A 26835-nucleotide genomic window follows, 5' to 3' on the forward strand; every position below is an offset into this window, starting at 1 on the left:
AAAACTAAATCTAGGAAATGACAACCAAGGTGGTTTACTAAGGAAATTAAGAATGAAGTCAGGAGGAAAAGGGCTCTGTTCCATAATTAGAAAATAACTAATGGTTTCAAAATTAAGCAGGAGTATCTAAGTCTACAGGTAGAGTTAAAAAATAACATTAGACTGTCCAAGAAGGATGTAGAAAGAAAAATTGCATTGGAGGCTAAGGATGACAATAAAAATTTCTTACAATATTTTAACTTAATTGATATAGTAAATGAGTTTAATGATTATTTTTCACGCGTGTTCACAGTAGAGAACGAGTAACTTACCACCATTTAGTACAAATACAGCGTCGTCTATGAACAATATATGTATAACTGATGCTGATGTGGTACTAAGCCTAGCTAAACTCAAAATAAATAAATCACAGGGCCCTAATGGCATCTTACCTATAGTTTTAAAAGAGATGAGGGATATTATTAGCCAACCTTTAACTTTAATATTCCAGAAATCGTTATCTGCGGGTGTGGTACCTTCAGATTGGAAGCATGCTGATATAACACCCATATTCAAAAAAGGGGATGGAAGTAATCCAGCAAACTATACAGTAAGTCAATCAGTTTAACTAGCATTACTGGAAAAATAATGGAAGTCATAATCCAAGTGAAAATGGTAGATTACCTGGATGCAAATAACATTGAGGGATAGCCAACATGGATTTAGTAGAGGCTAGATCCTGTTTAACGAATCTACTTGAGTTGTGATCTATTGATCACAAAAAGGCCTACGATGTGATCTACTTAGATTTACAGAAGGCCTTTGATGTTGTCCCCCACAAACGGCTCTTGCTAAAGCTCAAAGCTACAGGGATTTTGGGAACTGTGGCAGCTAGGATCGAAAACTGGTTAACTGACAGGAAGCAACGAGTAGTTATTAGAGGCACAATGTCACAGTGGGCCTGCGTTCATAGTGGGGTACCACAGGGTTCAATTTTAGGACCACTATTGTTCCTAATTTACATTAATGATATTGACACCAATACATACAGTAAACTGGTTAAATTTGCAGATGACATCAAGGTGGGTGGTGTAGCAGATACTGATCTAGCAGCAGAGAGGCTACAACAGGATCTGGATTTAATTAGCGACTGGGCTGATATTTGGCAGATGAAATTTAACACAGATAAATGTAAGGTAATCCATGTAGGAAGCAGAAATACAAGTACAGATATTTTATGGGTTCCACTGAAATAAAGGTAGCTGATTACGAGAAAGATCTCGGTGTGTATGTTGATGCTTCTATGTCCCACTCTCACCAGTGTGGGGAAGCAATAAAAAAGGCCAATAGAATGTTGGGTTATATCTCTAGGTGTGTGGAGTTTAAGTCAAGGGAGGTGATGTTACATTTATATAATTCCTTGGTAAGACCCCACCTAGAATATTGTGTGCAGGTTTGGTCACCATACAGTACCTTAAGAAGGACATTGCTGCCTTAGAAAGGTGTAACGGAGGGCTACGAGAATGATTCCTGGTCTTAGAGGAATGTCTTATGAGGAGCGGTTAGCTGAGCTGAATCTGTTTAGCCTTGAGCAAAGGAGATTAAGGGGGGACATGATCCAGGTCTATAAGATTCTAACGGGTCTGGATGCTGTTCAGCCAAATGGCTATTTCAATATTAGTTTAAATACTAGAACTCGTGGCCATAAGTGGAAATTAGCGGGAGAACATTTTAAAACAAATTTGAGGAAGCACTTCTTTACACAGCGTGTAGTTAGAGTATGGAATAGTCTTCCTGCTAGTGTAGCGGAAGCTAAACCCCTGGGTTCCTTTAAATCAGAGCTAGATAAGATTTTAACAACTCTGAGCTATTATTTAAGTTCTCCCCAAATGAGCTTATGTTCTTACATCAGTAAACATCCCTTAACACACACACAGAGCACAGAGAAAGCTCTTGGACTGAACGCACAAAGGGGAGCACAGGGGTAACAAATACGCAGAACAGCACCAAGAACGCCAATTCTCATAATGTTTGAGGAGAAGACAATTCACTCACACCTCTTTACACACTAGCGGACATACTAGTTGAAAGCTGATTGGCCCCATGAGTGCCCCTCCCCAGTTACTCATCGAATCAAAGCATATATTGGCTAATGGTATGATTGGCCCCTCTGTATGCCCCTCTTTTGCCCCCCACATAATCACCCCTGGTCATTAATAGGGCTACCGATGAGTATGATTGGTATGTACCACACCGTACTGTAACACAGATTTCGGTGCCTCATTTCAGTGTCACATAAATGCCTGAACTGTCAATTGAAATATTTGCCCTCTGGTGCTCGGGCAATAGAAACATCACTGCACCTCGCATGCCATTGCTAGTTAAGGTTACACTTGCACTGATGTCACCAACCTTTAGCTAGTAACCGTAAACACAGTTAAAATGCCTAATTCTAAATGGTCTAAAGTATGGCTGTATTTCACTTAAATGGATTCCGACACCAGGACATTATGTGAATTTAAGTGTTTCGCATTTATTTATATATATATACATTTATGGTGTCAAGTTATTTAGTGTTTTAGCACTGTTATCAGAAAAAAAACTCAAACGATACCCAACCATCTTCATTACCCTGTGGCTGTCGGCTGGGGTGGTAGATCTGCAGGTCGAAGGGTTGGGCGTTGGTCTTCTGGATTACTGTCACATTGCTGCCTGTCCATTTGTTGGCCTTGGCCAGTGTATTGGTCCTCCAGTCGGTCCAGTACACGCTGCCCCCGAATAATGAGACAGCGAACGGGTGTGAAAGGTACTCATGGCCCCTCAGGATCTCAATGACTCCAGTGCCGTCATAGAGGGCTGAGTAGATGGCGTCCGACCTTCAGGGGAATTGGGGAGACACTGGTCACATGATGTCTGTGATGAATGAGTTGGATACTCAAGCATATTGTATTGGGGATTCATGCCGCAAGTGAATATTACTGTTAGAGTGACCTTCATGATAACCATGACCGGATAAACACGATCATCTCTATAATCATAAACACAAGCATCTTTATATTATGTATTACGACCGGAACCATGATCATGCCTATAAGAATTACCATGACCTTGCCCATCACGATAACCATGACCATCTTTACAGTCTAACCATGATTGTCTAGAAAATAATCATCATCACAAGCATCTCCATATTCAAAATAATGACCGGAACCATGGTCATCTCTATAACTATAACCGTGACCTTCTCCTTAATGATAATCGCAACCCTCTCTAAAGCCGTTTCCATGGCCGTCTGCATAATCATAATCACAACAGTATCAAAACTGTAACCTCCCTGTGATCAGGCCAGCTCTCAGTATATGAGCGACTGTGTACAGTATATCATGTGTCTGGGTGATGTTTTACTTCTATTAATTCATTCATGGGCACAGAGAGGACACTATCACATCCATAAGCCATTACTTTCACAAACATTCTTTACTCGACACATATTTACATAAACTGTTTCTTTTTTATGTGCAATTATTAATACATTTTGCCAGAGCCTTTAGGGAAACTGAAGAGAGATGCATGCATCCCAGTGTTTACTGATGGGGGGGGAGGGTTGCTGTATCTATTCATTCACATCGACATGTTTTTCTGCAGCCCAATCCCTGGCCTCCCTGCAAATTCATTACCACATATTTCCAGGCCTGTTTACCTGTAAACACGCCCCCTTAGTGACACGGAAAACCTGAGCGCTCTGAGCCAGCTGGGGCATGATGTTCCCCGGGACAAACATGCCGTGTTCCCCTCTGTCCCCCTCCCGGCCAGAGTCAGGTGACCCAGCCACACCCTCAAGATGGTGATGGCCATTTGCGCTGCTCACCGGGCATCTGTCCACACAATGCGCTTCTCCAGGTGGTCCAAGGTGAGCCCGTTCGGCCACGCCCCTATCTCCATGTCTCTGAAGACCACGTGCCGCCCCTTGCCACTCATAGAGGCGGCCTCAATGCGAGGAAAATTGGCATCCCAGTCGGTCCAAAAGAGGATCCTAATCAGAAAATAAAAACACCCAGATGAGCTACAGCACTGGACATCACATGTCACCTGTCAGGGCTCAAAATAGTGCCTGGTCTCCTGTTTGCCATAATGATGTTTATACTCTGCATACACAAACATGTTATAGGCACTTAGCCTGTATTTGGTTGAAGTTTTTAATATATTTTATTTATTCTTATTTATTTAATTATTCGTTCCCACCCTGTCGTGAGGCTGATTTACTGCAGCAAACAGTTGGCCCTGTTTTCCATTCAAGCTGGGCTCCTATTTAAAACTGTTATTTATTCACCTGAGCCTGAAATTCTGGCAAGTTCCAGAAGCTGAGCACAGGAGCAAGCAACCACACACTGACAAAGATGTGGCTGCACTACCCTCAGGAGGAAGGGGAACTCAGGGGGGAAGAGAGACCATGCGGTTTTCCTGGGATCGAGGTTGCATTTGGGGCTTCATTTGGGGGATGCTGTACATAAGGGCTTCTGTTGGCTATTAGAGGATTTGTACGGTTCTCACGTTCAGCGATACCCCCTGCTCATCTGAGCATGTTCCTGCCTGCTGCTGCTGTTTACTCTCATCCACGGACATGCAGGTACGGCCAGCATCGGAGGTGAGAAACAGCTCCGTCGATGAACTGGAAAGTGTACTGCTGGCAGGGGGGCAGCCTGCCTCAGGACCCCACTGGTACCGCCTGCTAAAGGTCACAGTCTGCCCTGGGCAGCCCTTCGGTGATAAACAATCCCGCCTTCCCCCCCTGCAGATGACACGGCCCCAACCCTGGGCACTCTCCGCTCCCCCCCACTCCGGCAGCAGGTGCCAAGCTGTGAGTTACTCGGCCCCCCAGTGGTGGATCGATATTGACATTCTTCGGATCAGATGTGCAAATCAATATTCCAGCCCTCTGGGTGAATTAAAGTAATTAGATTAAAGAATTATCACTTTGGTGGGGAACTTTGCCAAAGAAGGACTCAAACATGCCCAAAACCCCGACTTTTCCACCTAAAATATCTTTAAAAAAAAATAAATAAACAATAAAAATCTTTTCCTGCTTTTTGATGACAGCAACAGGGATGGGTAATTATGTTAGATGGGTTTCAGAATTCATTTTCTAAATTTTTGGTTATTTTGTTTAATTACAATATTTACATAAAATTTAGCAAGCACAAACATGAGGACTCCTGGTTCCTTTTTCATAACCAGAAACAGCTGCGCTGAGAGATTACTAATCAGCAAGAGAGACTCACTACTAATCAAGGTTAATTTTGAACAAATTATTTCATTTCAGTTGCACCAACAGCAGTACGAAAGGAATCGCACATGCACCGTGACCGACACAGACAGATCATTAATTGTGTTATAAAGCTCAAGTTGGCGTTTCATTAATGCATTTTGTGGTACTGTGAAATGGGTCATTTGCATGTAAATCTAGGTGAGTAATATCTAAGATAGACAAGTACAGATACCACACCAGTTAGAGAAACCTAAACATGATGATGAAGACATTTCACAAACAATGCCGTGCTTCATCACACGAATCAGAACTGGTCTCATGTGGGTGAGCAAGCACATTTGCTTTTTCTCCTGAGTACACACCCCTGGCTGGGGTCCAATGCCAGAGCCCGTGGGTGCTCCATGCCCCCTGCAATCAGCGTGGCCCGCATGGCACCGTCAAGCTTGGCCACCTCGATCTGGTCCAAGTTGCTGTCGATCCAATAGAGGTTCCCGGCTATCCAATCGACAGCCAGCCCCTCTGGGGTAGCCAGGCCATGCTGCACCACCACTTCGATGCCGGTGACGCCTACCAAGGAGCCACGTCAAAGGTAATCATGGTTATTACCCTTCCATGCTCATGGTTCCTCTAACATACGCCCTTTCACTTTGATTTGCGACTGCCTCAAAGACTGAGAGTGTTGAATCTGCAACTGAGAGCTCGAGTTGTCGAAAGACCACGTCTGCAGCATTAATGGGAGAAGCTATAGCAGATTACCAGCATAAACACTGACTATAAGATGTCCTTTCACAAAGCATTAGTACGGCGCAATGTTTATCCAGATCAGAAATGAAAGGGTTACTTTCGCTGTGTACTAACTGCTAGCATACAGACAAACACTCATATCAGTATTTGATTCCTGAGCTGCCTCCAGTCATCAAATAGTAATGGTAATTTAGAAACTATCACCAATGAAGACTGCAGTTTCAATCACTGGTATTAAATGGACATTTGAAAATGTTCACACAAGAGCATCGGAATAACATACATGAACAGGAGTGGAGCCCAGACAGACATACTATACCTCCGCTGTCAGAAAGCTTCCCCCTGTAGATCTTGTCCTCCACCACATCGGTCCAGTAGAGCAGGCCATGACTAAAGTGGAAGTCGAGGGCGATGGTGTTCCTCAAGCCTGGCACGAGCAGGCTGTAGTCACGCTTATGGAGGTCGATGCGACGGATCTCATGGCGAATGGAGAAGATGATGAAGGCCTCAAATGGGTCTGATGTTAGGGAAGAACAAGTGATGAGTGCAATAATACTTTATTTCCCATTTACCCAAGTACAGGTACACTGCAATGCTTTAGTGTTCGCATATCCCATCATGCATTGCTTTAACACACACACACATGCTACAGTGAAGCTCGGAGCATGAGTGCAGGGTAAGCTGTCCATCTGACACGCCTGGAGCATTTCAGGAGCTTAAAGGCCTTAATTAAGATCCCAAAGGTGATGCGTCTATTCAGCCAAGGGTGGGATTCAAACCACCAACTTTCCCGTCACAGGCACTAACCCACTGTACTGCACACCACCCTGTACACCAGCAGGGACATAGAAAACCATAATGTGGGTTAACTGTGGATTAGTCAGTCTAGCCTGGACAAAATGTCTCCAACAAGGTGAAAATCACCCTATTTCTTTACATGACTCACCTTTGAGATGACTCAATATTTAACTACCAAATGCATTTGCAGCAACATCTGTTTTAATTTCAGTTAGGTGATTCACAAATTTTATGTTATAAGAACTTGTTCAGTATAAATCTGTCAGATAATTCTCCTATGTAAAACAAGAAGCATTTTCTTATGGCTTAAAGGAAGAGCATAGTTAAGACCACCCATGTTGGCTCTCGCAGTTCTATTTGATGAGATTTTATCGCGTCATTCAATGAAATTCAAAGTTCTGCCTCAAGAACAACTTGTTTTTACATCGAAGATCTCAACATGAAACCCCCACACTCTGACAGAAGAGCGACATGAATAGAAAACAGACAGATACTGTATGTCATGTTTGGAAAAACAGGATTACTATCTTACTGCTAGGAGGGTATAAGTGTCAGGATTCTCAATGGTGTTAAATCAATTAAATACATTTAGAGGGGGCAAAACCATTCCCTCTTTAACAGTCTTTTAAGGGCATCCATTTAATTAAAATTCTTTATTTTCATTTCATCATTAATTATTTATAGCTCTCACAGGCAACTGAAATTCTGCTTTGCATGATCTGCAGTTTCACACATGCAGGATAAATCTTTGGTATTCATTCAATGGCGTTTGGAGGTTTTCAGGTGAAGTGCCTTAAATTTCTTATGTGATTTTATCTCAAAGCATCCCTCTCTTAAATCAGAACAGTATATTACAGGGCAATATATCACAAATACCTGTTTGAGTAATTATGATGTCAGTAGTAGTCAATGAGGTGAATACTCCATCTCTGAATGATTCCTATTCATTAACATGGCACAATGGATGTTTATATGGATTGCTACCATGACACAATAGATGTTACCATGGACTGTTGTCATGGTACAATTGATGTTAACATGGATTGCTATTGTAAAACAAGATGTTACAATGGACCATGACACAATGGATGTTACCATGGATTGTTGTCATGACAACAGATGTTACCATGGACTGTTGCCATGATACAACAGATATTACCATGGATCGTTACTGTGACACAAAATGTTACCATGGACTATTACCATAACACAATGGATGCCTGTTATCTTTTATCTGAATGTGGTGGCCGAGTGTCACCTGTGCTCAGGCAGTCATCCCCGTCAGGCCCCAGGCTCCAGCCTGGGTAGCACGAGCACTTGACAGTGGTCTTGTACTGCTCGCACACCTGACTGCAGCGAAGGTGCCGGCCACAGTAGTCCACTGCCTCACAGCTGTGGTTGTCAGTGCCGAGGTGGAGGCCTGGTGGGCAAGAGCAGGATGCCCCGACGCCGGGGACCACGGTGCACTGGTGGCTGCAGCCTCCATTTCCCAAGGTGCACTCCTCTGGATAAGCAAGGGGATGCGAAAACCGTGTTGGTGAAACACTGAGCAGCACAAAGCTAACTGGCGAGGGGCCTCATTTCCAATGCATTGTGGGTGAAAATCCCATGACTGTTGCATTTGGAGGAATGGCGGCCATTGCTCCCCATGGAAACAACATTCCCAGTAGCTAACAGAGGTGATTAATTCAAGTACTACAGAAATAATGAGAGGCACAGTAAAGGTGAAGCCAAGCTAATGAGTTTGTCATTAATCAGCACTGATTGAAGAGCACAAGGACTAACGCAAAACCCAGCTGGGGACCAGTTTAGATGGTACAGTACAGAACCAGTGATGCCCTTGTGAAGTAAGAGCCCCAGGAGTGCAAAGAGGCCAAAATTTTCAGATTCAATCACGGCGGCACACTAAGGTATGGAATGTCAAACGGAAGACGGGCTAAACGTCCTTCCCATGTCTGTAATGTTTCTCAGTCTTGTTTTTCCAAGTCCCAAGAACACGTCCAACAAGCCCCTTTAGAGATTACATCAGCGATCAACCTGCCTGACCCAAGCCCCAGTCAAGGCCACTCTGAAAAAGCATTTGTCTCGGTCAAGACTGGAATTTCAGACTGCATCCATGAGCCAAGGCAAGCATACAGCCTTTTGTATCATTTTTTCTCCACATATACTACAATAGACATGTCAACTTCAAAAGAGTTGTACATGTAACTGTTGTCTGCTTTAACTTAAAGTGACAGGGAAAAGAGCAAATCTAAAGAAAAAAATGATAGCATCTGAAACTTAATCTCCATGAATATACTTGGATAGCAAGAGAAGGAGCCTACACACCTCCACCATTCAGGCATGTGAGTGGTTGAGAGCCCCAAGGCTGCTAGAACGCACACTTCAGCCTTTAAAAGTTTTTCTGCTGCATTAAATAAATAAATCAACATGACTCGATTAACCCAAAGGGTGTCTCTGTCGCTCTCCTCACTCGAATAGAAAGTTATCTAAAGAACACCTGGAGCTTATTAAAAGACGGGAAAATTGGTGGAAATGTCTTCAGACCATGTGGTGTTTCATTGCACGATTAACACATTCTTCACAGCCCTAACAAGGATGAATTGAATATTTTCCCCCCCCAGGGGTGATGGCGGTCCACATCAGGTCGCCCGGCAACAGTCTTCCTGGAGGTCACCATGCGGAATAATCCCGAGGTGCTTCGACTAATTAATCAAACTCATGCGGGCCCCGGAAAGGCTTGCAAAGCCTGCAAGCCAGCTGCAGTTATATGAGGTGTCTCACAGGCATTCATTTATAGACGTCTTTATTTAGTGCCATGGTGGCCATGACTTCAGTTTTAATGCATCTGTCAACTTTCACCGATCAGACACTGCCAGATTTTCCCCTGTGACACTGCGCCTCTGTTAAATTAAAATTAAATTGAAGGATTTTATTGGTAGGATACAGCCACCGCTTTCGCTGATCTGCGGTGCGGTACAGTTGGTTTCAGTTTATAAATAACATTGTATTTAAGATGGTACTAATAATTATTGAATATATTATATCACGTAAGTGATCTGAGTACTCAGCTGTAGTATTTGCTTGTAGTGTAAGGGATTAAAAATATTTAATTTGGGAGAGTTTATGATGAAACTACTCAGAAGGTGAAAGAACAGCTTAGAATTCAGACTTGCACAAAAATGTAACAAGCATTAAGACAGTCCCAGCACAGCCTTCATAAAGTTCCAGAATAGGTCACATAAGCCACCCTGCCTCATTCCCTTTCATTAAGAGTTATCCCTGCTCAAAAAAGCAAAAAACAAACAAGGAGGACATGGGTGAAGTCAGCCTTACGAAAAGAGGAACCCTTGATGAAACTGCTGGTGGTGAGACCTTCCCTATAGACCACCAGAGGGTCGGCAGCTCTTCAAACCATGTTATTTATTCTCTATTGTCTTGTCTTGTTTTTTATTGCACAGCTTCAATCTGTTATCTGCATCACTCAGTTATCTGGATACTACTATTGTCTATTGTATCTAGCGTCGTTACTGTGTGCTTGTTATTTTAGTGCTATTTTTATTTTTAAATTCTTTTGACTGCACTGACAGACCATGCCAAATTCCTTGTACACGTACGCCTATGTATTTGGTGAGAATAAGACTGAGTCTGATTTTGATTCTGAACAGCCACACTTTCCATATTTCTCTCATGTGGAAAGTCCAAGGTATGACCCTGGCCAGGATAAGTGGCTAGCAGATAGTTAGCTGGTTTTTTTTTTTTTTGTGTCCATTATGATGTTCCAGATCTGCCACGGTGACTTTGACAGGTGGGAGGTCTCCACAGCACTCTGGCATGAAGGATGAAGTCTCAAGCTCAGGGGAAATGATGCGCAATGCAGTGAGGTCACCGCTTTGGACCTGCTTCACCAGTGTGAGGTTAGTGTTCCCTTGGGGAAAGCATCCAGCTAGTCTTAGACCTCCAGGTTTTTTGAGGATGATTCAGAGAACCATCCACATTTCATTCATTACACTAGTTCCTCCTTCCCACTAAAGAAGTTTAGGCTGGAGAAACATTTACATCCTTCAATCATTAGCACAGAGACAAAATGGACATCATTCCTCACTGGACACAGGGAACAATGAAAAGATTCCTTCATCTTTCAGTGCTGAGGGATGGCTCCAACCGACATCATTTATCACACGTCCATGGGAGTTCGACTGTCCCTGCCATGTCACTGGGATAAAGGCTTATCTCTGGGGACAGGAGATCCATGTCACGCATCAACGATAACTGTGATGCTGCTGGTTCAAAAAGGCGTGCTGGCCCCCCATGAGCGCACCCTGCAGATTCTATCCTGGGGCATTGTGACACGTGGGACGTGGTGGACGGCACCTGGGCCACCTTCCAGCTACATGCGTATGCACTCAGCGAGAGGAGGCCAGCCAGCTGGCATTGCCTACCAGAACCCATAGATTTTTGTGTCCCTTCCTTACTCATATTTTTGCGTTCAAGTTCCATAATGTTACTTACCTTCCTCACAATCTAATCCAAGTAATTAACCTCATTACTCATCATTTCAACTTTTAATGTCACCACCAGGTATTATGCATGAACAGAAAGTCACTAAATTCACTGTGTATGGTGCTGGCCCTCACAAGCATCCCACTCACCACAGAAGGGTCCCTCATCTGAATGGTCGGCACAATCCTTCTTCCCATCGCAGATGCTCTCTGGGGGCAGGCAGGTGGCACTGTCATTGGCACAGGGGAACCTGGGGGGCTCACAGACAGGAGCCTCACAGCCCTCCTCGTCCGACAGGTCCTCGCAGTCGCGGTCACCGTCACACACCCAACTCTTGCTGACACACTTCCCTGCAAGTAATGGAACGCCAAGGAACATTCCAGAAATGGTGGTCAATCCCTAGGCGAGACCACCAAACCAGACCTCTTGATTATTTTTCCTTTTCTCATTAAGGAGCCTCATATTACCGTGGTAACTTTGGCAGTTTAATTTACATTACTGTTCTGATATTTCTGGGACAAAATGAGACATTTCAGTCAGAGGTGAACAGGGTGACATGGCGAAGGTCACAAACGTCACTGAAACCAAAGCACTTTGTTAACAGATGACACCTCAGCTCCACCGAAGACAAAAATTGTAAAAAATGACCACTGCCCCCCAGGCTTGAACAATTACACAGAGTATCTTAAAAACTGGATGACAGATGTGTGTGGGGGGGCTGGGCACTGTAAACTGGCTACATCATCACTTTTGGTTTCAGGGACATGAAAAATAACCTTTCAGTATGTCGAGGAGGAACGTAAGGCGAGATTGGAGTCCCTGGCAGAGCAGCTTCAGCATTTAGCTCTGATGCTAAAGGAGGTTAATGGCCAGAAGCATACAGGACAACGAGAGTGAGTGCAGGGGTGTCCTCTATGCGTAAAGGAGACACTTTACAAGGGACTGATGCAAATGACATGCCTCAACAGCAAGGTTATCAGAGCAGCCTAGAAATAGCAACCAAACAACTAAACTCAAATGTCAATTTGAAGACACTCCCCTGCCGTGATTGAATCATGTTTTCACAAATTCAGTCTAGGTAAACATCTCTCTCATTTAGGAGAGTTAGGGTAAAGGTCTCTCTAATGCAGGAGGATTAGGGTTCAGGTAACAGTCTCTTTTAGGAGGGTCATGGTAAAGGTCTCTCATTTATGAGCGTTAGAGTAACCGTTTCTCTCGTTTCGGAGGGTTAGGGTAAGTGTCTCTCAAGTTTTGAAGATTTAGTTGAAGCGACAGGATCTTGTGGACAATAACTAGCATTAATCACAGAACCAGCACACGCAGAGAGCGTCTGGACTTGGGACAACAGGGGGCTCCAAGACAAAATCCAAAGGCACCTGAAAATTCACAGGGAATGCCAGATTCGTCCTCTGGGGAATAAGTCTGCTTGCTCTAAAGTAATGACACACTTGGATGACAGCAGATGTATAAGCAGGCATCTCTTTGTTAGGGACAGGGGGAGCTGAAAGAAGAGTCACTGATCGATGACGCTTACGGGCTCATTCCTGCTCGCCTGTTCGAGAGCTCACCCAGGTAGAGTGTCCTCATCAGCCTTGCACCTGTCACTTTGCGGTGTGAAAGGAGGTGCCCCCTTCAGAGACCACCGCATCAATTAAAGCCCCATAATGAACGTCACCCTCTTCAGCACTGATGGCTTTTTCCTAAACATTCATTAGCTCTCCTGAAGTGCGAAAAACCCTCTCCTCACCTGAGCACTTCAGGGTCTGAGGCCCGATTTAGTTTATGTTTAGTCCTGACTGGAAATGCGAATGAACGACACGCAGGTGTCACCAGTACATCTTCATCAAAACACCTGTCACCTCCACTTAGGGTGAAAATAAGGACACCAGGGCAGAAAACACATGACCGGGGGGGGGCGGGGGTTCTCTGAATCCTTTTACTGTTCATTCTCCATACTGTTTCCTGGTGTTAATTTTCCTTAGCATGATTACCAACAAAGTCTTCAATGGCCCTTCCAAATAAAAATGGCTCTGGAGCAAAGAAGCTAATAATTTCCCTGCATCACTTCCGGGATAGCTGCTCGAAATGGAGTCAGGCCGCAAGATATGTTCCCTCTGGAGAGAAATTCCTACCAATTTTCCCTGTTCTTAAATTCAAACTGTTGTGCATTGAGGAAAGTGTGCTCTACAGTACGGGTCATAACTGGCCCATGCTGCATGTCTACTACACTGTGAGATGCACCTGAGCCCTGCTCACAGGGGTAATCTGAAATTCCACACCCGGACCAGATTGTGGCCCACCGGACAGGCATTTGGAATCTTTTTAGGAGATCTGCAGCTCCAAAATAACATAACGGAATACCATAAATAAATAAAGTGTGTGTGTGTGTGTGGGGGGGGGGGTGGGGGGTGGTGAGTCTTTACTTCTACAGGCTTGGTTCTCTTTCCCCACATTCCAGATAAACAGATAATCACAGATCCAGTACCCCAATAAAGAGAAAGAGGAAACTTGGCCAGGTAATCAGAACACTCCAGATAGGCATGGTCTCTGAAGAGCCACCCACCTGAGGCTTTGCAGGTGAACTTGGCAGCAGGATCACACATGCGGAGCGTGCCTTGGCAGCCAGCCTCATCTCCGCCATCCTCACAGTCCCTCTCGCCGTCGCAGAGCCAGCGCTCCGGGATGCAGGTGCCGTCGGCGCTGCAGTGGAACTCGTCTGCGCTGCAGTCGGCGGCGGGGAGCGCGGCTAAATGCGGCAGTGCAGAGAAAGGAACAGGCCTCAGTGCAAAAGGCAGCTCCTGCCTCGCCATTTCCATGATGCTCTGGTGAAAGCACTTCTAGAAAACTCCAAAGAGCTACAATGCTGACTTTAAGGGGGAAAGAGGATCTGGGATATTTAGTATGCTCTGACTGGCAATTCTGGGCATATTATTTAAGTATAACTGCCAGACCGTGAACAACATTTTTCCCCACTTGCTTCTATACCAAGTAGCAAGGTGGGTAGCCATGTCCCTCAAACTGCAAGACATGAAAGCCAAGTGTGTGTGTGTGGGGGGGGGGGGTGGCTTGGTGACAAGCTGCATGGGTCATTCAAGGCGCCAAGCACAAGTCCTCATCACAGAGGATGCCAGGTGCTGCCAGGGGGAGGGCTGACATCTCAGATTGCAGCCAGTGTCGCTCACAGCACGCCTGGATAGACGGCACCTTGCGCACAGGTTCAAGGATGGGTCACGAAGTTTCCTGTGACCTCGGAAGACTGCAGATGACTGGGAACCCAGAGCGGGGAGGGGGGGAATACCAGAAAGGAATGGCACAAGAACCAGGTGGATGGGCCACGGCTTGCTGTGACTAATATGAAAAGTCACAGATGACTTTGATCTTTACACGGTTACAAAAATACACACTGTGGAGCCTCTGCCGGATATAAGACCACTGCGTTTCAGGGCAAAAATCAAAACAGAGCGTTTTATACTTAAAAAAAAATGTTCCCAGTTTTCCCTCTGTATCGCTCTTATGGAATCGTATGAGATTGGTGCTTCACAGCAGATCACAGATCCCCCTGGGGCCAGAGAGGATCACAAACAGACTCCAGGACCTGGGACGTTTTGGGGAGGCCCGGTGACGAACAGCAGCCCATGTCCGGCTTTCAGAGGCATGGCCAATTACAGCAAGGGTACTGGAGGACAGGGACTGTTTTAGATTAATGCTTCGCACAGTAAGTGTCAAGATGTTTGACTTTTAAAGTCATCAGATCTCCGTGCTAACTAATGACTGCTGTTGGTAGATGAGGAAACATGATAAATAAAAGATGTTCTAGCAGTTTTTTCCACAGATACAGACCCATTTCCCTAATTTGTAAACATAACAGTTTCTGAAACCATGTCCATCCTGAAACAGAACTAAATAGAGTGCTTTCCACGTTCAGCAGTTCAGCAGTGAAACAGGCTGCATGAATGTGCTGCGTCACTGTTGAGACAGCCCCAATGGTACTGACCCGCCCCAGCAGTACTGACCCGCCCCAACGGTACTGACCCGCCCCAGCAGTACTGACCCGCACCAATGGTACTGACCCGCCCCAGCGGTACTGACCCGCCCCAACGGTACTGACCCGCCCCAACGGTACTGACCCGCCCCAGCACAGGCGCTGCCCTCGTCACTGCCATCGCCGCAGTCGTCGTCTCCATCGCAGGCCCAGTGGCGTGGGATGCAGCGGCCGCCAGTGCACTGGAACTGTGTGCTGGAGCAGGAGTGTACACAGCCAGCCTCATCACTGCCGTCGCCGCAGTCGTCGTCTGGGGGGAGGGCAGTAGCCATTAGTCTCAATACCATGAGATGGAGCGCTGTATGCCCCCACACGCCTGAGCATCAGAGCTTGACCCCAACCACCTCCAAAGCAGGACTATCCAATACATAAAACTTACATTTAAAAGCAAACTTATTATCATAACCTTACAGCCATCCATCCATCCCCAATATATGCCAAATATGGTTAACTTGCCCATAAAAACCAAGGAAATGTACAGGCAGTTCTCAACTAATGTAAGTAATTTGTTCCACGATGCCTTTACATGAGTCTAATACACAAGTTAGATTTACCATTTAAGACACCATATAGCACAAAACACACAAGCCAAAAATATTCTAGTAATATGCAGTAAAAGAGCACAATAAATTAATAGATAAAAATGAATAGATAAATAGTTACATTTACATACAGGCATATTTCGATTTCTTTGTGTTAGGGCTTCCCTAAACTATGTATCGTGGACATGAGTCCACATTTACTTATGTTGGTTATTATTGGCACCCCTTGTAAAGATTTGTAAAAAGGGTTAGAAAAAATGCACCTTTTACTGAAGCAGCTTCATCTCACACTGAAAAAATTAGAAAAATCCAACCTTTCATTGAAATTATTTTTTTTTTCTTTGAATAAACTTATCAAGAAAAACAGTCAGACCTCGGACATTTACGAGGTTAGGTTCCAGAACCCGTCACGAATGAGGAGGATTCGCGGATGTTTGGTAGAGTCACTAAAAATGGTAATGTGTTTATTTTTATAATTTAAACCCTAATTATGACCGAGTCATGCTCGAAAAACACTTTAATTTCATTTAAAAGTTAGCTTAATACATTACCTTTAAAAAAAACAAATGTTTGATGTAAAAATAGAGTACAGTATCGCCTAACGGATATTTGTCACACTAGCACATTTACAGTACAGTATACTAATGTTACCCCTACTAATTCATAGAACACGGCATTGGCTGCCGTTTTCTTTTGCATTCACAGTAACGTAAAGTGAGTAAATGAACAGGATTGTAAACTTATTGACAGAAGTCATATACGTAACCAAGATACAATTCAGTAAAATACGTAAAGGAAACATGTACTGTACGTGCAGGGTACAGGTATTTAATCAATTAAAAATTACGTAAAGACATACAGAAACAAGTTCTAAAAATAACCAAACAAAAATACATAGACACGTTAAAAATATTCAATAAAAAACAGTAGTATGGGTACTCACCAATGATGAATATTGATTTAAGATAATGATGATTATGAATTAGCTGTGCAGTATGGTGGAAATATGAAAATGACTGCATAGCATACATGAAAAGTTATATCTCCTCAGTCTCCTTCTTCAGGTGGGGGTTCCTGGGAGCATTTCGGTTTGAATTTATGTTAACGTGTACTTACTATTACAAAATAGTAAATTAACTATTTTCTAATATTTACGTAACCATTAGTGTTCCAAAGGGAATAAACTTTGTGAATGGGATTCGCATCTTTGTAAAGGTACAGTACAGTATGTACATAAAAAGGAACGTTTCCATAAGTAAGCAATGTTTTAAGGGATTTTTTAACTGATTAATATTGTATGTCTTGAACACAGTAGAATCTTCATTAACTAAATTTCTTACCAATTTTATACTTAAAAGCATGAAAACTTTTAAATTACAGACGCTTCTCTACTTACAAACGAGATATGTTCCGAACAGCCGTTCGTGACTTGAAATGTTTGCAAGTTGTTATTCAGCATCATTTTAAGGGTACTCATATCTGCATGCATAAGTAAGTATGATATAATGTCAATACATGTTGTCTCATCCTAAAACACATTACTAATGATACATAAAACAAAAATTATCTCAAGAAAGCACAAAGAACTGGGATGCTGGGAGTATGCACACGACGGCAGGAGTAGCGGCCAGAATTTGTACTAGGCGGAATTGGCATGTAGAACAAAATTTGATTTTGCTGGAGCCCAACAAACACAATTTGGACTTGGAGTCCTCTTCGTTCGTATGTCTGAAAGTTCGTAAGTAGAGGACCGTCTGTACTACGAAAATTAAACATAAACACTTCTGTAGGGTTTTGAGAGGATTTCGCAGATGTGCGAAAAAATAGCGGATACAAATAAGTTCGGTTCCAATGAAATTTTCGTGGATCTGTGAATTCGCGAATCACGAAGCGCAAATGCACAAGGGCTGACTGTAATTACTTTTAACAAAAATACGTGTGCCACAATATTTGGCACCCCTGGAAATTATGTTGAACACAATGTAACTGAAGCATGTTTCCCATGTGAATTGTATATCTTTGAGTTGATTGCAGTGTGCAGGAACATTCAAGCTGTAATCCATGACTTCCTGATTAACTGGGGTACAAACATGAGGTGACACAGAGCCCAAAGTCCCTTAGTTATCCATCAACATGGGAAAGATAAGAGAACACACAGACCAAATGAAGGAGAAATGTGCTGACCTTCATAAATCTGGGAATGGATATTAAAAAATAGCTACTCGCCTGAAAATGCCCATTTCTACTGCTAGTGGACAACAACTGGAACTGTTACAAACCTACCTGGAAGAGGACCCAAGTTTATTTTTCCTCTATGTACAATGAGGAGGATTGGGAGAGAGGCAAAAAAATCCCCAAGGATCATGGTTGGTAAATTACAAGACCAAATAAAATCTTGGGGTTATCAAGTCTCAGGAAAAAAATATCTTACGCCACCTTCATCCTAACAGAGTATTTGGAAGGTATGTTAGAAAGAAGCTTTTTGTGTCAGTTAACCACAAACATAAGCGCCTGGAGTTTGTGAAACACTACTACAATTTTAACTGGAACCAAAATCAAATGTAGCTTTTTGCCAGTAAACAAACATTCAAGGATGGTTATAATAAAAAGAATCTTATCCCAGCTGTAAAATATGGTGGAGGTTCTGTGATGTTGTGAGGCTGTTTTCCTCCAAAGGCCCTGGAAACTTTGTTATTGTACATGGCACTATGAACATTTTAAATCAAAATTTGGCTGAAACTAAAACTGGATCTTCCAGCAGGACTATGATCCTAAGCACATGTCCAACTCAACACAAAAAAAGTTAGCTGGCCATAGAATCAAGCTTCTGCCATGGCCATCTCAGACCTCTGACCCGAACCCCATTGAAAACTTATGGGCTGAGCTGAAGAGTAGAGTGCAGAAGAGAGGGCCTAGAACCCTGGATGGTCTGGAGAGGTTCTGTAAAGAGGAATGGCCTCAGATGCCCCGCTCTGTATTCTCCAACTTCATAAAATGATATAGGAGAAGATTCAATGCTGTTATACAGGAAAAGGGGCGTTGTACAAAGTATTAAATCCAGGGGTGCCAATAATCGTGGCACATGTGTTTTTGTTGAAAATAATTATTTCTTGATGAGGGATTTGTTTTTCTTTCAATAAATTTATTTTAATGAAAGGTTGGATGTTTGTAATTTTTTCAGTGTAATATGAAACTACTTCATCAAAAGGTCAGTTTTTTTCCTAACCCTTTTTACAAATCTTTATAAGAGGTGCCAATAATTGTGGAGGGCGCTGTATATGTTTGTATAAAGAGTATACACAAGACTGTTGTGCAGGCGTGCGCACACACACACAGTCCACGTATGCATACCTTTATGGGGAATCTCCATTCATGTCTATGGGCATAACCCCAATGTTAACCCCTCCCTAACCCTAACCCTATACCCTATACCATAAGTAGCCAAACAAAATATGAGACTTTTGGCATTTTTAGTTTTTTGATTGCATTCACATATCCTTGTGGGGACCTGAAAAATGTCAAAGAACAGGTGTTTATCACCTTGTGGGGGACATTTGGTCCCCCACAATGAAATATAAACCTAACCCCCCCCTCCCCACACACACACACACACACACACATACACGCGCGCGAGCGTGCACACGTCACACACCCCCGGTGATCAGTGGGGACTCACCGGAGTCACAGTGCCACTTGGCACTGATACACCTGCCGTTGGAGCAGCTGAACTGTGTCCGGGGCTCACAGGTAGGAAAAGCTGGGGAAACAGAAAAGAGAAAAGAGAAATGTGAAAACGTGCCTCCGGAAACACAACCCCAAGAAAGCACCAGTGCGACTGGAACGCTGCACACTTAAGTACACTGGACTAATTAATGAAACGATTAATTAAATCTCACACTCATTAATTAGTCAGGCATTTCCATGAGCTCGCATAGGGACACTACTTCGATAAACTTTTCCGACAGTTTTTTGACATTAATGAGTATAATTGAATTTTCCTGGGGTAATAAATTTAGATTTTTTCTCCTTGGGTTGTCGTTTAGAAGGCAATGTGAAATGTGAGCACGCCGACATTTAATTACAGGAGCAAATTGGGGGTGGGAGGGGCGTCCGTAATGCCTGCGAATGCTTCCAGAAGGCCCCCCACTGTTTAACTGTGGTCCAGATGCAGACATATCTGAAGCACTTCAACGCTGAACACAAGCTCTTCTTATTTATTTACTTAGGTTTTGTTGGGGGGAGGGGGGCAAGAGTCTTATAATTATCATAATAATCATCATCATGCCGAGTCCTGGAGCGGCCTGTCTAAGTAATGAAGCTGAGCACGGTGGTAAGGCCACTTCCGCAGTTTGGAAGCAGCCGACTCGTTGGTCCTCAGCCCAGTCCGGCAGCTGGAAAAATAAACCGCAGCGAACCAGACTCAGAACCAGAAATGGTTCAATATCCAAGCCTCTCCTGGGACTTGAAGCAGTAGCCCAGAGTTTGGGGTCCTTTGTGCAAGCCCACCTGTATGCTCCCAGTATCAGAGTGTGCACTCAGCATGTTCATTTTGCCTTGTCTGTTTGAGGACAATTCAAACTGGAGGAAATATCTGAAGCCAACTACCAGTAAACAGCCAGGTTGCTTCTAAACAATTTCTTGTTTTTGAACATAACTATTAAGCTCCTGATTTAATTTTCTGCTTCAATGGTATAATTCCCAGCTATAAATGGCACTAAATTAAGTGGAATAAAAAGGGTATAGTATTACTCTAATGGAATATAAAAATGCAGGTAAATTATTCAATTGGACGAGAAAAATGCTCTTGGCTATACAGAAGTAACGATCACTCCGGTGGTTCAAATGGTAGAGCACCAATTATGAAAATTAAGCATAATTACTTTGGTTAAATGTTAATCAAATATTCAACGCTTTCTGAGAAAACACAATATAACGTGAAAATCTTAATCAGTGGTGCAAATATACCACATATAAAAGCCATCAAATGCTACAGTCTTTATCGTGAATGATGAGTTAAGCACACAGCACGCCAGGTTAGCTGCCAATAATGTTGTTCAGTGTTTAGTAGATGCTCATTTGTACGGCTGGATCTTAGTGTGAAAGGTATGAAAACGCTAAATTCTGATCACGGGTACCAGTCCAGAAAGGCTGAACTACTCCAGATCTCTGACAAGATGGCAGGAGCAGAACCAGTTGCATCCTTCACCAGGATGATTCTCCTCTGGAGCCCATCCAAGAAGCTTAAAACCTGCTTTCAGAGCACGTTCTCCAGGGCTTAAACGAACACGGGGACTCCCAACCTTAACAGACCACTTTCAACTGGCAAACAGTGCAGCCGAATTGGACCACATGTCGGGGGGGGGGGGGGACTCCCGGACAGACATCATTGACAGCAAAGAATAAATGCCCGACAACCACAAAATTAACCAACATCTGTCGGTTAATTTTTACAACAGGACCATAAAACAGGACTCGACCTGCTTCTGCTCCTGAAAAGTTCAGCTCCTCTCCACGTGCAATGCATCTCGAGATACAATCCGCCTCGTTAATGTCACAGTGAATTTATGCAGGTGGCTTCACAGCCCAAAGCCACAGGTGGAATAAGACCCCAAAACATAGGATGGGATTACAATGGGCCATCACTCATTAGTAGGGTTAGCCAGATCTGTCCAGTTGGTTATGGTGTCAGGTCCCATGTGGTTGGGCCTTCGCCACCTGCCCATGCTGCTGTGTGGAGGTTGTTCGGTATGTTCGGATACATCCTTCCTTTACACTTAGGCCTGCAGAGCCTGGTACTCATTTGCGTAAAGATTACAAATCTACCTAAGGAACTCAAAGACAAATCAATGCAAATGTAATGCAAAAAAAAAGAAATACTGGCAAAAAAAAAAAAAACCTGCAATGACGGTTATGATGCAATGTGTGACAGGCACTGGGAGGGGAGATTAAATGGATCTTTGTTTTCACGGCTTGGGACTTTAGTGCCACAGCATCTCCATAGGGTGTCAGGGGACCAGTTGGTGTCTGTATATTTATTCATCCTGGCCCAGTGTCAGGCGATAGGTGACAGGTGATCATCCCTGGCCTGAAATGTGGTAGAACATTCTAGCATCTGCCATAGCACAGCGGTGAATGGATCACGAAGGATTTAAGGAATCCGCTTGCCTACATGGTGGAAAAAAATACACCCTTCTTCCACAAATGGAAATGGAGATGGGGGGTGGGGTGGTGGGGCAGGCTCAATAATAAGTGAATGTGCAGGTCACATAAACGTGGCCATGCAGAAGCTAGAGCCGGAACACTTCAACTAAAGAGCATAGCGCTGCCCACTACCGACACCTTCAGAGGAAGAAGCATGGCAGCGTGCTTTTACATTTAGATCATGTAGCAGGCGCTTTTGTCCAGAACGACATACAGTAGAAGTGAGGCCAACAGCACAATAAAAACATACGGCTTTTTAGAAGTCAACGAGGCAAGTGCAGCTAGGCTGAAATTCCAATGACCGCCCAGATACAAGTGTCAGCAGTACAGCGGCAAGACCTACACACCATCTACCGAACAAAGCAAGAATTTAAGAAGATGACTATTGAATCAGCAGAAAGATCACAGAGTGGTGTCAGGCTAGTAGAAGTGTTCTGATGACTGGATGTGATTAAGCAGTTCATTCCATCACCAGAGAGCCACACATGAGAAAAGTGTATGGGGTGATAATGAAGTCCTCAGGGCGCCGCAAGCCGGACAGCTTTACAACTCCCACACGGAATGGCTTTCCGACACAAAGGCGACCCACAATTCCACAGGGCCTAAAGTCACTTTTTTTGTTCTGCAGTCAGCGTGGAAGTGAAAAGTGGGCCTGATGTGATTCAGACAGTCATGTCCAGATGCCCGGTGGATTAATCTTGCTTCTGTGTTGACAGCGTGCTGTTCGATGCTGTTCACCAAGTCGTTCTTCATGAAGTAATGGGCCGACTGTGAAAACCAGCCACATTTCAGATCCGAGAACGTGAATGCAAACGTAGGAGCAGGCTGTAATTGCTGTTCCTGTGGATCTCATTTGGCTGTGACGAAAGATAGTCAGCGCACTGTGGCATAAATCTTCTTTAAAAAACGCTTCACCGTGGATATGTGAATGAAAGTGCTTATACATAACACCCCAGTTAGTCTCCAGGACAACTCCATTCAGAGCAGGTAATTTGACAGATTAATATTTATATAATATTTATCAGTTTTGAAATTCCAGTCCCAACAGGAGCCCTGATACAGAGCTCTAGCTAAAACAAACAAAACTGATAAATGCAAGAGTAAACTCTCAGTTTTGTGGCTTGAACACCTTTCACATAGAAATGACAACACTACTGAACATTATAAATCTTCTCCCCAGCCTCAAAGAAAACAGAATATTCCAGATGCAAGATGTACAAAGCACAGCTCCGAATGTGTACAGGAACTAGTCGCAGCGGATCTCCACACTCGCAGCTTGCCCTAACACGTATTTCTGTCACTGTTTTCCTGTAATTTTTTCAGATTGCAGATGACTAAATCTCGGTAAATACCAACAGATTCCAGAGCACTGTGCTGCAATTGTTTAGGGCAAAAACACAAATCTGCCTAAAATTACCTCCATCTAAGGACACTCAGTAACTGGAACTGATTTAAGATAATTTACTTGGGAAAGACTAAGTGTAATCTCACAGTTATCTGACAGATTAAATATTAAAGCAGATATATATCTTTCTCAATCCTGGCACTGCAAAGATGAGGCCACCCAAGACCTAAAGAAGGGTGTCCAATTTTAAAATGAAATGAGACATCTCCTGGGAAATATGGGAAGGAGAGGAGAATCTTCCAGAATGGGTATTAAGGATGTTATGAAAGAGTGAAGAGGTGTGAGTGACCACCTCTCTCATCTAAGACAAAGAAAGAAAGGACAATGGATGGTGCTGAGACACGGCGTGGGGGAGCTGTGTCCTCCCCGGCCAGATAACGCTGGAGAATGGAGAATGAGAGCGCTGGTGAGCTCATAGTTCAAGTGGCGAGAGAGTGTGACGCCACAGGCTCTGTGACCTTCTTATGGAAGCCCTGGGGCGCCCCCTCACCTCGCGGTCAGGATACGAGGTACCGTTCCGGAAGGAAGTCCATCCCAATTGACATTTTAAAGTCTTAAGTGCATGATGGAGTTGTCAGATTGGCAAGAAAATAGCACAGTGGTGATAAACACTGACCTTTTTAGGAGCCCAGAACATCTTAACCCAGACCTCAGAGTGCTCACCGCTTTGTTTACACAAGAGCCTCCTGGTCAATCAAATGGTTTCCTCTCACGCACCTGACACGGGTTTCTCGGCAAGGAAGAGGGGGAGACGGCCACTCCTTAGAGGAGTGACTGTCACAGGGGCCCATCGCTAGTGCCGGAGCCCAACTGTAATATGCATCTGCAATGTCAGTGAGGCAGTGACATCCACACCGTCCAGCTGATAGAGTCATGCCCACTTTGAAAATCCACTTGCTGTAGGTGTTACGGGTTCGAATAATCAGGACGAGGCCTTCTGTGATTTTCGCTCTTTCAGATTTCTTCTCATTGTGTGTGCCATGGTGAGAGCATGTGACAGTGTCTTCATGTGACAGCGCAACAGCGCACGTCTGCCAGCTGGCAACGGGGACTCACCGCATGAGGATGTCTCATCGGAGCGATCCCCGCAGTCGTCGTCTCGGTCACACCTCCACGTCTCTGGGATGCACCGTCCGTTCTGACAGGCAAACTGCTTGGGCTGGCAAGTCTGGGCTGAAAAAAGGCCAGCTCCCATTGGTCAAATGGTCTCCATAACAACCCAACCCACTGAGCATTAGCCATCAATGGACCACTCACAGTGTTTAACCAGCAAAAGTGACTCTAACTAAATTATGACCTATGACCGCATTTCGGAATATTGCATGATTATTTATCTGTCAGGCTGGACCGCATGTGAGGGCCACCTTGGCGTCATGCCAGTGTCCCATCAGACCAATTCCCACCATGTCTATGGCCTATATTCCTAGTCAGGCTCTGGCACCCAGACTAAGCATGATGGCTATTGAAGCACAGGTACATTCAGAAAGGAATGAGCCCACTATGCATATGTTTGGGAAGACATGGGCTTGGGGCCCCACGTGTCATGTGACCCATTATCTCGGGAGGGCTCCTGCCTAACATTAGTCTACCTTAACCAGCTTGCTTAGACTTTACAGTTAAGCCACAAATTAGCAAATAAATAAAAATCTAAAAATATATTTAAATCAGATAAAAGTGCAATTATATATTCTTTGAAAATGGTTTATCTTTATATAGTGATTTATACAGCATGAATGATTATGTAGATGATTTCATTAGTAGACATTTAATGTTTTGCATCTGAAATGAAATGCCCGGTGAAAGTCTTTCTCCCATAAACACGACACTTTGCATTACGGACTACATTTGAAAAGCTCCTCTCGCTCATTTAATCTGCTTTTCCCCTCACAGATCATACTCGTGACTTTTAATGGGGTTTATGATGCACGCAAAGTGCCTAAGACTCCTGCAGAGAGCCTGGCGGCCCCCTCCCCATCAGACATCGCTGTCCTTGCTACTTGGTCAAAGGATACTTCACAGTAACAAAGCAGTAATGGGGCAAATGGTACTAAGAACCCCCTGGTGGGTGGGGCTATCATGGGCTGTCAATCACTGCCTGGTTTAACCCAACAGGAATCAAGAAAAATCAGTGCACATACAAACAGGCACAGATTTTTGAAGCCTCTATCTTCCACTGAAACAGTTCTGGATTTGGAAGTTTTTAACTTCAGTAAACCAGGTCAGACTGCCAAATGGCCCAATGATTTTTAATTTTGTCAAACCACTTAAAGTTAAAATGAAACCCAATGTACATTAATAACTGATCGAAAATGAGATACAGACCACAAAGCATTAAAGCAAATCCAAACACATTATCTGTACTGGGAAGAGTTTTTCTTTTCCTTCTAGGCTTATGACACAGCTGTCTAGTGTCCCCCAGAACACACAACGTTCAGCACATCTAAGAACACTTACATAAGTGAGACAGGCATTCAGAGGAGATATTTCACAACCAGAGGAAATGCATATTTCATGCTGCAGGGAAGCACTGAAAGGTCCAACCGACATGACACAACAATAGGACGAGTCACTCAGGCCATCAGGTGTGGTTCAGGGGGTTAGGCAAGCCCTCCCCCCAGGAAGTGTTCCAGGGGTGTCAGATAAGTAGCCTGACCCCGTGCTCAGACCCCAAGCTTCACTCTCATCTCCATTAATATGTGTGTGGGCCTTAAAAAAAGCAGAGCAAGATGGGATTTGTGGAAAAACTCCATCAAGTATCTGCACTCATCCTTGTTCAAATGGAAAAAAATAATAATTTCATTTTCACTTCAGCTCCACCGATACTGGTTGGCTGGACCCTGCTCTTCCTTACCTGAGCATGTGAAGTTGGACTCGTCTTCACCATCGGTGCAGTCGCTGGTGCCGTCACACAGCCACCTCTTGGGGATGCAGCGGTTGCTCCTGCATTTGAACTGGTCTGCGGGGCAGCTATGGTTATCTGAGGGGAAAGCAGAAGGCACTCCAGTATTTTTTTGGTCTTGTGCAATATGTGCATGTATATACAGCTCTGGAAAAAAAATTAAGAGCCCGCTCTATATTTAAAAAAAAAATGCATTTTAAAATTCTGGATTAATCCTAGTTCTGCTGGCAGAATGATACACTGCAAGGCAGGCGGCTTCCAGGCTCAAAGCTTCTAAGGCAGTAATACACAAGAACAAGGTGAAGCAGGAGACACTGGCAATAATATGCAAGTAAATTAATGACAAAAAGTTGTTGATGCAAAAAAACAAGTTAAATTAAACTAATCGAATAAAAACCCATTTCATTTAATAACGCTTGAATAAAAACACACATTTAATAATGCTGGAATATACTG

General features: G+C 43.9%; 1 protein-coding gene across 9 annotated transcripts in view; it reads right to left on the reverse strand.

Annotated features, from left to right (window-relative positions):
* LOC111856674 (low-density lipoprotein receptor-related protein 1B-like) overlaps positions 1-26835 on the reverse strand; it is a 276774-nt gene that overhangs the window by 124751 nt on the left and 125188 nt on the right. For all 9 annotated transcript variants that reach the window (XR_011993593.1, XM_072717420.1, XM_023836816.2 and 6 more), the window contains 11 exons: positions 26332-26457; positions 24537-24653; positions 19551-19631; positions 15418-15582; positions 13854-14036; positions 11440-11640; positions 8046-8291; positions 6309-6506; positions 5608-5812; positions 3848-4012; positions 2611-2855 (listed from right to left, as the gene is read on the reverse strand). Coding sequence is in view for 8 of the 9 variants with exons in the window: in XM_072717420.1 (XP_072573521.1) it covers positions 2611-2855; positions 3848-4012; positions 5608-5812; positions 6309-6506; positions 8046-8291; positions 11440-11640; positions 13854-14036; positions 15418-15582; positions 19551-19631; positions 24537-24653; positions 26332-26457 (1932 nt within the window). In the remaining variant the exon portion in view is untranslated. The remainder of the gene's footprint in view (positions 1-2610; positions 2856-3847; positions 4013-5607; positions 5813-6308; positions 6507-8045; positions 8292-11439; positions 11641-13853; positions 14037-15417; positions 15583-19550; positions 19632-24536; positions 24654-26331; positions 26458-26835) is intronic.

The sequence above is a fragment of the Paramormyrops kingsleyae genome, chromosome 1 (assembly GCF_048594095.1).
Source record: "Paramormyrops kingsleyae isolate MSU_618 chromosome 1, PKINGS_0.4, whole genome shotgun sequence".
NCBI classification, from domain to species: domain Eukaryota; kingdom Metazoa; phylum Chordata; class Actinopteri; order Osteoglossiformes; family Mormyridae; genus Paramormyrops; species Paramormyrops kingsleyae.